This window comes from Leuresthes tenuis, unplaced genomic scaffold (genome assembly GCF_036924035.1).
Source record: "Leuresthes tenuis unplaced genomic scaffold, fLeuTen1.0.hap1 SCAF_19, whole genome shotgun sequence".
Taxonomy (NCBI): domain Eukaryota; kingdom Metazoa; phylum Chordata; class Actinopteri; order Atheriniformes; family Atherinopsidae; genus Leuresthes; species Leuresthes tenuis.
This window is the reverse complement of record NW_027325373.1, coordinates 21,485,373-21,498,316: the sequence shown is the minus strand read 5'-3', so window position 1 is coordinate 21,498,316 and position 12,944 is coordinate 21,485,373. Positions and strand designations below refer to the sequence as shown.

The window sequence follows — 12,944 nt, the reverse complement described above, 5'->3', positions numbered from 1 at the left end:
CTACACCACACAGACACACAATTTTTATTATTGAATATTTAGTCTTTAAAATGTGTTTAAATGGCTGCACTTCTTATAAACTATTGCACTGTGGCTCTTTTAATATTTACATTATTCTTCCCTTCTTTTCTTTCATTCTCAATCGAGGCAATCAGTCCTTGTCATATTTTTTAAAAAATTGATTTTTTAAACAGTTTTAACTCATTCTAAAAAAAAAAGTCTAAAGACTTGTCTCCTCAGACATTAATAAAAGATCCAACTTAAACATACTTTTTTGCATTTTTGATTATTTCTATATTTGTAGATTCTAATAATACAGAATTCATCCCAGTTATTATCACTTAAATAAAACTCAGTCTTTAACAGTGATTTTTACCGTCGGCTCATCTTTGCTCCTGATCAATAAATTCTCTATAAACTTAAACTCCTTTTTTAACGCAGCGTTCAGGACAACCTGTAACGTAGTTTTCTGCGGAGGCAGATTTCTGTTCAACTAAATCTTGTCTGAAACTATTCAAGGTGACATTTAAAATTTGTTATTGTACAAGTCAAAGAAAAGTCGTGAATCCTGACTTATGTTTTTTTTACATTTAAAGAGCAATTCAACAGCGGCACATTTATGGGTATTTTCACAACTCTCCTGACACAATTTGGGGAATTTTCTCCAGGATAACAAACGTTAACACCCACAACTTTATCCATAAAGTGACAGAAACTTTCTAAGAAAAGGGTTGAAGATTATTGATTAAACACAATGTTCAGCTGACAGCTGAAATCTGGGTCTTTAATTGGACTGGATCTCCTTGTTTGAGTGAGTTTTGGAACAGAAAATAAAGATTTGGCAGAACATTTAGTGTCTTTAGGCCTGGTTCTGGGTGTCTCCTGTTTTCTGCTTGGATACTTGTGCCGCCAGGAATAAAACAAAGAAAAACCGCAAGGCTTTATAATGAACTTGTTCTGGCTGTGTTCAATTTAAAAATATGAAATTAAAACCATGCTGAAGAAAAGTGATTAATTACAGACGGCCTGCTGTTGTCTTGTCAGGCAGTTGCAGATCTAGGGTGGTCTCAGCCCACTCTGATCCAGGAGAAGGCCATCCCTCTGGCTATGGAGGGGAAGGACCTTCTGGCCCGAGCCCGGACTGGATCGGGAAAGACGGCAGCTTATGCCGTCCCTGTCATACAGCGCATCCTGACCTCCAAACAGGTGAGAAACAACCAGAAATGACACCACTTGTCTGTAACATCTCACTGTAAAAAGGATGCTCACTGCGTATTTCTGCTGTCTTGTTCAGTATAAACTCATCCTTCATCCTCCTGACCAGTAACTGTGTGTGTGGTGTTTCTGCAGATTGTTCGTGAGCAGGCTGTGAGAGCTCTCATCCTGGTGCCGACCAAGGAGCTGGGTCAGCAGGTTCAGAACATGATCAGACAGTTAACGTCCTACTGCTCAAGAGACGTCCGAGTGGCCGACATCTCTGCCAAAGCTGACGTGTCAACGCAGAGGTCGGCCTGCTTTTCACTCAGTAACTCAAACTTAAACCCTGTGGCTGGATTTATCTGGTGGAAAATTGAATGTTGTGGCCTTAAGAACAAGCTGCCCAGAGAGGAGATTGTTCCAAATATCTGACCCTACGCTGTTGATGTCTGGCCTATGTGGGCTCAGACCACACTGTATCAGGACCTGCTGTTTGTACTTCCTGTTCTGCTACAGAGTGAATCTGGAGAGATCAAACTCCTCCCCATTGGTGCTCGATAAGAATATAAACGCCTGAATAAACGGACATATTTTCACATCAAGAGTAATGGTGTGTGTGTGTGATGTAATGGTGTGTGTGTGATGCTGTCCATGGGCAGGCCCATCCTGATGGAGAAGCCTGATGTGGTTGTGGGGACGCCGTCCCGTGTGCTCGCCCACCTCAACGCACAGAACCTGCTCCTGCACGCTTCCCTGGAGATGCTGGTTGTGGACGAGGCTGACTTGCTCTTCTCTTTCGGTTTTGAGGCTGACCTGAAGAACTTGTTGTGGTGAGAAAAACACACTCATTGTTTCCACAACTTATGTACTCACCGCATGCAGCTGTGGCTTTTTAACACCAGAAAGATCAGACCTCATTTTGAGTTCTCTGTGCGTTATTATGTTTAAGTTACTAATCGGCAGGAAAATGCAAGAATGTACAGTCGATGTAAAAGTCTTTAGAATGGCAGTAAAACAAAAAAGTACCAGATAGAAGAGTCAAACTGTAGAAAGAATAAAAAAAAGGGGTTTAAAAGAAAGCCATGAACTCAAAAGACCCCTGCACATGGTGCTCTTTGCCTTCAGAAGTCTTCCTCTTAGTCCGGATCAGGATGGCTGAGCTCACTTTGGGTCAGGCTATGGTCCAGCTTTGGTCTGCGTGTTGCTTTAATATTAAAATGAAACAGAATCAGTGTTTCATTGACGTGTTCTGTGGAAATCTGTGTTTTTACAGCCATTTGCCGAAGATCTACCAGTCGTTCCTCATGTCGGCCACCTTCAACGAAGAAGTCCAGGCGTTAAAGGAGCTGCTGCTGCACAACCCTGTAACGTCCTTTTAACGCTCCACTTCCTGAAATAATTGGAGGGCTCTTAGATTGTCCAGCTGGAACGGCACATTTGGTGCAGGGCATGCTGTTATGTGTCTTTTGTCTTCATTCTTGGACCCGTGTGTCCTCAGGTGATCCTGAAGCTTCAGGGCTCCCAGCTCCCGGACAGCGGCCAGCTGCAGCAGTACAGCATCAAATGTGAGGAGGAGGACAAGTTCCTGCTCATCTACACGCTGCTGAAGCTGCGGCTGGTCCAGGGAAAGACGCTGGTGTTCGTGGGAACAGTGGACCGGAGCTACAGACTCAAACTGTTCCTGGAACAGTTCAGCATCCCCGCCTGCGTCCTTAATTCCGAGCTCCCCGTTCAGTCAAGGTGAGAGCATCAAACTGAGTTAAGAGTTAAAATATGAAGTCTCTTTTTCTGACATTAGTTTCCCTTTGCTCCTCTGGCAGGTGTCACATCATCACCCAGTTTAATCAGGGATTTTACGACTGCATCATTGCCACAGATGAGCAGACTTTGGTTTACCCTGCAGCTTCTTCACAGCCAACGCCAGGAAAGGAGAAGAAGAAAAAAGCCACAGAGAAAGGAGGAAAGTGAGTGCGATTAACACCCAGACATTAAGCTGGTTGGCTTTGTGGAACAGCAGCAACTCCAGATTCTGAGAAGAAGAGAGTGTGAAGGTTTAAATTATTTAGCTGAAGAAGCTTAAGCTCTTTACGACCTCTACAGGAAGGTGACGATGTAAATCCGACGCACAGTGCGTCAAGAAAACGTCCAATCAGAATGTAAGTGAGCGGAAGGAGAAGTAAAAGTGAATAAAGGAGGAGTTAACTGGCTGGAATGAACATGAAATACGAGCAGGGGATGAAGAGGCGGTCCATGATGGATGTGCATTCAGATTGTGAACCCAGACTGTCTCTGGTCGGGGTCTCAGTTAATCCAGGGTGGGACTGTCCACTGGTGATTTATCTGAGCACAAAGTGTGAACAAAGCCCAAGAGACAGACTTCCAAAAGCAGTCTGTGGTCCTTTAAATGTCTTCATCTCTACATGTAATCGTTAAAAAAGACTCCATTAATGTTCTGAATTGTCTTTTCACAGAGTTAAAGATAAGGAGTTTGGAGTTACCAGAGGTGTGGACTTCCAAAATGTTTCCAATGTCATCAACTTTGATTTCCCCACAGCTGTGGAATCCTACATTCATCGAGTTGGCAGGTCGGTACAGTTTGAACAGCTTCTGTTTGAGCCCTCGCTTTGATTGGTGGATCTGCTGCACTAATGCCTTTTCCGTGTGTTTTTCTGTAGAACGGCGAGAGCAGACAACCCGGGCACAGCTCTGTCCTTCATCTCTCACACTGAGCTCAGTTTGCTGGCAGATGTGGAGGAAGCTCTCAGTGGAGGTGAGAAACTGCAGTTTTCCAGCTTTTTGTCACGCTTTTAGGATGCATGCACAAAATAAGGCTGCGACTCTTTATGCTAACGTGTGTGAATATCTCGTCTTTAGATAATGCTGATTCTGTTATGAAGCCTTATGAGTTTAAAATGGAGGAAATCGAAGGCTTCAGATACAGGTGCAGAGTGAGTATCAAACCTCTTTTTTTTACATCAGATCTTCAATTTAAGACGCACAATTGGTTCTGAAATGTGGCACGTTGTTTGCTCTTTAACTTTGCCGTCAGCTGTCCTGTTTTTCCTCTTAGGACGCAATGCGTGCGGTGACAAAGCAGGCGGTGAGGGAGGCCAGGCTGAAAGAGATCAAGCAGGAGCTGCTCAACTCAGAAAAGCTGAAGGTGAGAGACGGTCGCTTCAAACAAGCTGGAAATGTGTTCTCCCGCTCTGACCCGATGCTTCTGCTGTCACGCAGACATATTTTGAAGACAACCCCAGAGATCTGCAGCTGCTCAGACACGACAAAGACCTTCATCCTGCCGTGGTCCAGCCTCACATGAAGAACATACCTGAATATCTCAGTAAGACGCGAACACACAGTCAGTGTGTTCTGCCAGACTGCATCTTAGAGTCATCTTTTAGATGTTCTTCCCAACTATAGAGCCGCTGTTGTGTTGATTCTGTCCAATCCAAGAGAGAACGCTATAAAACGGGTTGAAGATGGACGTGAGTCCAAAGCAGCCGTGGAACAGAATCCACTCTTTATTCCTCAGTTTTTCTTCCTTTTGATGTGATTAATCTTCACTGTTGTCTGATAAGCGCTCATAGAGCTGCTGCCTGAGATCGTTTTCTCCTGGTTGTATAAAAGTTGAATGAAGAAAATGACTTTTTTCCATTTGCTTTCCTGCAGTTCCTGAGACTCTGAGAGGCGTAGTGAACCCGTTGTCAGGCAAGAGGAGAAAGAAGAGGGTAAAATCCAACCCAGAGGGAGTCTTAAAGAGCAGTTTTAAGGTGAGGCTCGGGTGTGTTTTGTAGTTTCTGTTGCACTCCTCAGCTTAACAAATAAATGGAGACTTTAATGAATTAGTAACAGTGGATCTTATGTTGCAGCTGTCCAATAACTCAAAATTTGGTCCTTTTAAGTCCGTAATGTACATGTTTTGTATGTGTTTTGACTGTAAAGTATTTAGTTCCTGCCTGTTTTGTCACATTTTACAAAACCAAAGTCAAACTTTCTTCTGGGTTTCATTCAGATAGAAAAATAAACGAATAAATACTGAAATAAAACATTTTGTCTGTGGTAGAAGAACATCCAGGGGAGGAACCCGCTGAAGAGCTTTCGGTACACCAGGGGGAGAAACAAAAAAGCAGGCAAAAAAGGCAAGTCGTAGCTCACCTGGAGGCTCTGACTGTGCAGACGCTCTCCAGGAGGACACTTCAGGCTCTGCTGTTGGACCATGTGAGAAAGATTCCAACTATGAGGACTCTGGATCATAAGACAGCTGAGGCTGGATGGGCCATGGATTAAATGGACTGATTTATGCGGACTGAGGAGAACTCTGACATGAGTTTAAATGTGTTAAATTTAAGAGGATGTACCTGACATTATGAGTGCTGTATGCATCTAATTTCTAATGCATCTGTTCTGCATAATATCAAATGTTTATTGTAATAAATTTTCTCTTTAAGTCAGTGTGATTCAGTTCTAATGGGTCTGATGTGTGCTGTTTCTGAGGTTTTATCATGTTTATCACTGAAGAGTGTTTAACATTTTAAAATCCATATATATATATATATATATATATATATATATATATCTATCAGTCACCAGCCACTTTATTAGGTACAGCTGTTCATCTGCTTGTTAACACAAACAGCTAATCAGCCGCTTGCATCAACTGGCAGTACATCAATGCATTTAGGCATGTAGAGGTGGTCAAAATAACTGAAGTTCAAACCGAGCATCAGAATGGGAAAGAAAGGGGATTTAGGTGACTTTGAACGTGGTGTGGTTGTTAGTGCCAGATGGGCTGGTCTGAGCATTTCAGGAACAGCTACTGGGACCATCTCCAGGGTTAACAGAGAATGGTCCGACAAAGAAAATATCCAGTGAGCGGCAGTTGTGTGGACAAAAATGCCTTGTTGATGTTAGAGGTCAGAGGAGAATGGGCATACTGGTTCCAGATGATAGGAAGACAACAGTAACTCCAAATAAGCACTCGTTACAACCAAAGAATGCAGAATATCATCTCTGAACGCACAACAGGTTGAAGCTTGAAGAAGACGGGCTACAGCAGCAGAAGACCACACCGGGTGCAGCTCCTGTCAGCTAAGAACTGGAAACTGAGACTACAATTCACACAGGCTCACCAAAACTGGATAATAGGAGATTGGAATAATGTTGCCTGCTCTGACAAGTCTCAATTTCAGCGAATTAGAGGTGGAACGGAAATTAAATTGACGCTATTTCCGCTAACAGGTTGATTTGCGGTAAGAGAGTTAGGGTTAGTATGGCTCTCAAAATTAACGCAAGTTAACGGGATTTTAACATTTTAACGCCAAAGTAACTTTTTAGGGAAGATTAACATGCGCACGTTCTATAAATATGTCAAATTTAACGCGTTAACGTATATATATGTATATATATATATATACATATATATACGTTAACGCATTAAATATATATATATATATATATATACACATATGTATTTACAATTAATTGATTTTGACAGCCCTTGTATTAAAAGTATCGATCCCTTTATGACCATCATCTGATGGCTGCTTCCAGCAGGATAATGCACCATGTCACAAAGCTCATATCATCTCAAACTGGTTTCTTGAACATGAAAACATTTCATTTTGAATGAGAGTGTGTCCACACCTTTCTGGTACAGTTCATCTGAGCTGCAGCTCTGACAATAAATATGGAATGAATACAGAAAGTCACTTATGATCGTCTCATAATATATGTCAGTTTGTGTTAAGCATGAAAACAGAAGTTCAGGCTATTCAACAAGAACATCGGCCTCTTATTTTTTCAAACTACTACCTTTTCCATTAACTTTCTTTTATTGTGATGAGTGGTAAAGATGAAAACAGCAGTTAAGGCGACAACATGAACATCAGCCTCTTCATTTTGTCAAACTGCTACCTTTTCCAGTCACTTTTTCTTTTATGCCATGTGGTAAGCATGAAAACAGTCCTTATTCAGACAGAGATGGGCATTGGATTTTCCACAGCACACATGGGAAAAGTGTCCTGTGCAGTGCCTGCACCTTTGTCGCTTTTCCCAGGATGGGAAGTGGTCGACCATATCTCTGCTCACATCTGGAGGCACAATGGTCGATTGCCACCTCCTCTGTGGTGGTGGTGTAGTTGTGATGGTGTGGAGAGGATACTGGTGGAGGGGAGAGTGGTCTGCCAACCCTTGCTTTTGCTTTTGCTTTTCCTGCGCTTACCAGGGAAGAGCCAACTGAAGCCTGAAATCTCCTCAGGGGCATGGTGTTTTTCTCTAGGTCCACTGCCTCCCTGTCTCTTCGGTACAGAGACCAGGCATTAATGAGTGCCACTGTGACACTATGCCACCAAATATACAAGTACCATCTTCTGGTTTTGAAGCTGTATTTGTACAGGGCAGACAGCATATCCAGGGGATGTACACCACCCATGAATCTGTTGTAGGTTTCCACAATGGATGGTCTGGGAACCATGACATATGTTTTGGTCTTCCGATCCCAGCGTCTCACGTGGTCTTCAGACACACTGAGGTTGTCTTGAAAGTGCAGCAGTGTCAGCAATTTCTCAAATCGATCTTGTGACATCACATCAGCAACTTTGTGGTACTTTGTTTCCATTTCCCAATACTTATACTCTTATTTTGGGCATCTTTACCAAACCCATGAACATGTACATGCCAAGAACCTATGGAAGTAAATCTGTGTCATCGGATTTTGAAAGAAAATAGAGATTGAATTTCTAGCACTGAATATTTATCCATTGAATTTATGTATCTGGATGTTTTTCAACGTTAGAATATTCAACTGCAAGAAAAAAAAAAAAGTCTCTGTAGCGCAATCGGATTAACCGAAATATTGGTGGTTCAAGCCCACCCAGCGACGAGTATTTTTACCATCCGAGCATTGGTAACTTAGACAAACTGCTGCCATGTCTTCAGAACACGGTTTGCGCATAAATCCTTTTCTACGGACTGTCTGCCCGTCATTTGCAACCAAATAGGACATTTTTTCTATCGACAGTAACCACTTGTATGTCTGGTAGCAAATCGAAAGCAGCTGTACCCACAAGCTGTCAGGCTCTGTGCTTAGAGTGGGTCCTCCAATAACCTTCCATTCCTTCTCTCGCCGCTCCGTACCCCCCATGCTCCCTGTGCGCTGTAATTGGCTGCCCCACCGCTGTGGTTGGAATCACAAACCAGAAGAGAGAAAGAACAGAGGCCTTCAAACCTGCAGATCATCACAGAATAAGGTCCAATTTTCCAGTGGAGGCATGAAGAAAGCAGTCTTGAGTACCATAACATACAATTAATGCATTAAAACTGACCTGGACAAGAATATTTTGAGAAAGTTAAAAAATGTATAATCATAAAACTGAACGAGAGCAAAACAACACAGAAGATTGTGTCTGAGAACGGAGCGCCATTGCTCTTTTTTAGTGTTATCACTAAATTGTGATGTCATCACCTCTGATGTTGCTTGACATCACAATTGATGTCACCTCTGATGTTGTTTGACATCACAAATGTTATATAGGCCAGACATTTTCACTCCTTTTTCACAGTTCGTCAGGAGTTTATCTGAAGAAACACGTCCAGTTTTCGAAGCAAATTTGAAAATCACAGTAAACGGTTTTCAGATCGCCTAAAAAAAACACTTAATTACTATCTTAAATAGTAATTTTGACAAACTCTTAAAAACAACACTTAAATAGTAATTTCGACAAGCTCTTAAAAACAACAAGCAAAATGAGTCAAACCAAGATATCTGCAAGATCATCTGCTCCACTTCAGTGGTGTGACATGGTAGACGACGATTTACCTGAGGATTTCTACACATATACCATTACTTTTGGCGATAATGAAAGTTATGAGGAACCCACCAACAAGTCAGAAAATGACCTATTGGAAAAAGAACAATGCCAGGCCTCTGAGGATTCCCCGTCTCCTCAAACAGTAAATGACGAAGAGGAAAAAGAACCATCCCAGGTCTCTGCTGCGGCTGTGACTCCTCATTTCAAGGACGTCCAGCTTGTGAAGGATCATCCCCAGGCCTCCAAAGTTTGTCGCGTCATGTGGAAGTTTCCAATTTCACAAACCGACAAACAAGCCCAGGCCTCCAACAAATATAACATTACTTTTGGCAGTAACGAAGGTTATAAGGAACCCACCAACAGGCGAGAAATTTTAACATTAGGCCTAGAAAATGACCTGTTTGAAAAAGAATAATCCCAGGCCTCCTACAAATATAACATTACTTTTGGCAGTAACGAAAGTTTGGAGGAACCCACCAATAGATCAGAAACTTTAACATCAAACTCAGAAAATGAGCTGTTGGAAAAGGAACAATCCCAGGTCTCTGCTGCGGCTGTGACTCATCATTCCGAGGACGTCCAGCTTGTGCAGGATCATCCCCAGGCCTCTAAAGTTTGTCGCGTCACCTGGAAGTTTCCAATTTCACAAACCGAGGAGATTCCCTCTAATGCCTCTGCTGCCGACGAAGATTATGGATCAGAGAAATTACAGGAATCTTACCAACATAATAAGGACAAGATCAACTATTTATACCATCGGATGGATATTGTCAGGACTAAGCATCTGAAAAATAATTTCTTTCTAACACGAGAAAAAGACAGAAGAGTCGGAGCAGAGAATAGCTGCTCCATTTCTGAGGAAAAACTGAAGGACCTGGAAAACAGTTTGACGTGTGAGCGTCATCTCTGTCAAAAGTGTGAGCAGGAGCTCAAGGAGTGCAGTGAAGTCATTGCAGAATTTTGTGAAACACTGAAACCACCAGTATCTGAAACTGAATATCAGTCAGTTGTGAAAGAAGTAGAGAGCTTGAAAGAACAACTCAAAGAAAAGACTCCAATATTGATCTTGCCTCTAAACTAAAGGCACAGGAGGAGGCAACAAAGACACAGGAAAAGAAGGTGGCAGAACTTATGAAGGCTGTATTTCTATCCGTAATCATCAAGCCAGAAGAAAAATCAGAGCTATACATCCTCCCAGAACTCCATTTAGATCAGATACGTCTTCCACCAAAAAACATAATTGTGGAAGAGCTGGCTTCACAAGTGGAAGTATCGAATCTAGAAGTGGAGGGAGTCAACAAAACAGAACCACAAGGGATCCCTGAGCCACCAAAAGAGAACGTTACATCAAAGAAACGTCGGCGCAAGAACAAAAAGATGCCAGAAACCATTGTAAAGAACCAGCCGGAAGTCATCCAGGAACCTCAGGACACGGAGGACATTTCATCCCAGATCGTTGTCCAGGAACCACTTCCAGAAAACAATCAAGAAAGAACTTTCATTGTCATCGAAATGGAACCAGCCTCTAAACATTCAGAGGACTCTCCAACATCAAACTCCTTACATGCCACAGAAGACACGTCTCTTAAACTTGCAGTACCAGAACAAGCAGTGGACAAGTTTAACCCCTCAGAAGAAAGACGAGAGCTGCCTTCAATGTGGAGGCGCTTCAAAAAATATATGACGCCAAAACATTGCCGACAATACAAAGACAAACAACATCAAGAGAGAAAGTAGCAGCAGCGTTTAGTATTCGCACATAAAACCAGTCAACCAATGAAATCTCTATACATTCTGTTACAGTAACATCAATAAAAATACTTAAAATGTAGATATCTTTTGTACGGCTCTATCTTTTCATCTTCAACAACTGCACTGACTGAAAGTATCAGTGCATTGTTCTCACAACTGTTAAGAGTATTATTGTGTCATTCAAATAAGAATATGAATAAGATCCTACACAAATTATTATTACATTGATTTATGTGTTTAAATAAAATAAAACGTAAAAATAAAAATAAAAATAAAAATAAATTACACACGTTTGGATTCTTTTATCAAAATAAGAAACAGTTTTACTTGTCAATTAAAAGGTCATTTTCTTCAGTAGTTATTCTTCCAAGGACAAATAAGGTATTTTTCATGTTGTTGAGGGTTTGATATCACCTTTTATTGTACATATTTATGCACTGTGCTTACAAAGAGTTGATACACTCCTTTTTGAAAGGAACAAGCACTGACCCCACAGTGTGAAGGGTTAGAACACTACATGCTTATAAGAGGAGTCAAAACAGGTCAAAACATTTGAACCATGAGAGTTAAAAGATGAGTTTCACTGTTTAGTGTCACGACAGCTGGAATGTACATCAGCATATGAATTAGTGTCTGGGGCAAGATTTCCCTGCAGGCTCCTGATTTTCTCTTTGTTCGCTCAGTCTGTTGTTTTCTGTCCTCACTTTAGTCAACACAGTCCGACAGCAAAAAGCTCATTGTCTCTCTTTATCTAGTGTTTACATTACTGTGTCGACAGCACAGTTACACATGTATGCTGTTCAGTCAACGTTAACTTTTTATGCTGTTTCACATGTTCTGCTTTGAACATAAAATCTGACATTGTGGAGCTTTTATCATTAGCATCAAATATTTAAAAGAATGTTGTTGGACATAAAAACACATTTTTTAATTTGAACAGACTTCAATAAATTCAAATTGTAAGAATGTTTGTGTCAGACAGGAAAAACGGGATCACACTCCTCAGCCTCCTTGGTAAGGTCTATTTGGGGGTACTGGAGAGGAGGAACCACATTTTCACAGTTTTCTGTGTAATGGTTCGTTATAAAAGAAGAGTCCACAAAGCCTGAGTAGCAGACCTGTTCTTCATCTTGACTTGAGGCATTTCAGGAGAAACTGTCTTGCAATTATAATCCCAGGGAATCTCCCGCAGAATCAATATGGTTTTAATTATTGTTAAAACTGGTAAACTTTCTTTCACTTTAATGTATATATATATATCAAGTCTCATTGTATACTAATAACCATTTGAATGATAGAGGATCAGTGTAAATAACTAAAATGATTTCATTTAAAATTACTCCTCTGCATGTGACCCATCCAGGTTGGTTCCTGTTGAACACACACATGCACAGGGTCACACACTGATAGAGACAGATGCCATACACTGGAGCGGTGGGGCAGCCAATTACAGCGCCCGGGGAGCATGGTGGGAACGGAGCCTTCCTCAAGGGCATCTCGGCCGTGGTGGTGGAGGTTGACTACCACCCCTCCAGTTGTCAGTCCACCAATTTCTTTTTTTGAGCGGCGAGAATGGGAATGAAAGGTTATTGGAGCACTCTAACCACAGAGCCTGACAGCTTGTGGGTACAGTGGGACACGTTACCCCGGCGGCTTTCGATTTACTATCAAACATACAACTTGTTGCAGATAGGAAAAATGTTCGATTTAGTAGTGAAGGATGAGACCGCAGCCCGTTGAAAGACATGTGCAGACCGTGTTCTGAAGACATAACAGCAGTATGTGTAAGTTATCAACGATCTATTGGTGAAACTACTCGTCCCTGGGTGGGCTCGAACCACCAACCTTTCGATTAACAGCCGAACGCGCTGGCTGATTGCGCCACAGACAAGGAAAGGTCTGTGGTTGGTGTGAGTGGAGATGTTGTTCTCAAGTTGACATCAACCCTTCCTGCAGGTAAGAACCACAAAGTGTTTGCGGACAACTATTTTACATCACTCCCACTGTTGGAACACCTGCGGCAGAGAGGGCTATACTACCTTGGCACCATTAGGATGTGATGGTTGTACGGTGGTGTGACAACAAACCCGTCAACCTAGTGTCCTCTTTTGTTAGCATCAGTCCCCAAGACCACATGAGACGCTGGGATCGGAAGACCAAAACATATGTCATGGTTCCCAGACCATC

At 42.0% G+C, this 12,944-nt stretch overlaps 1 protein-coding gene across 3 annotated transcripts in view; it reads left to right on the top strand.

Moving 5' to 3' along the window:
- ddx56 (DEAD (Asp-Glu-Ala-Asp) box helicase 56) overlaps positions 1-12,944 on the top strand; it is a 212,546-nt gene that overhangs the window by 828 nt on the left and 198,774 nt on the right. The window contains exons 2-14 of one of the 3 annotated variants that reach the window (XM_072371841.1): positions 1,045-1,206; positions 1,351-1,505; positions 1,857-2,027; positions 2,471-2,561; positions 2,696-2,937; positions 3,018-3,161; positions 3,669-3,782; positions 3,873-3,967; positions 4,072-4,145; positions 4,268-4,357; positions 4,432-4,537; positions 4,867-4,967; positions 5,261-5,357. In XM_072371841.1, coding sequence (XP_072227942.1) covers positions 1,045-1,206; positions 1,351-1,505; positions 1,857-2,027; positions 2,471-2,561; positions 2,696-2,937; positions 3,018-3,161; positions 3,669-3,782; positions 3,873-3,967; positions 4,072-4,145; positions 4,268-4,357; positions 4,432-4,537; positions 4,867-4,967; positions 5,261-5,347 — 1,632 coding nt within the window. In that variant the 3' untranslated portion in view covers positions 5,348-5,357. Of the gene's footprint in view, positions 1-1,044; positions 1,207-1,350; positions 1,506-1,856; positions 2,028-2,470; positions 2,562-2,695; positions 2,938-3,017; positions 3,162-3,668; positions 3,783-3,872; positions 3,968-4,071; positions 4,146-4,267; positions 4,358-4,431; positions 4,538-4,866; positions 4,968-5,260; positions 5,645-12,944 lie in introns of those variants that run through there. The other 2 variants (XM_072371842.1, XM_072371840.1) reach the window with 2 other exon arrangements.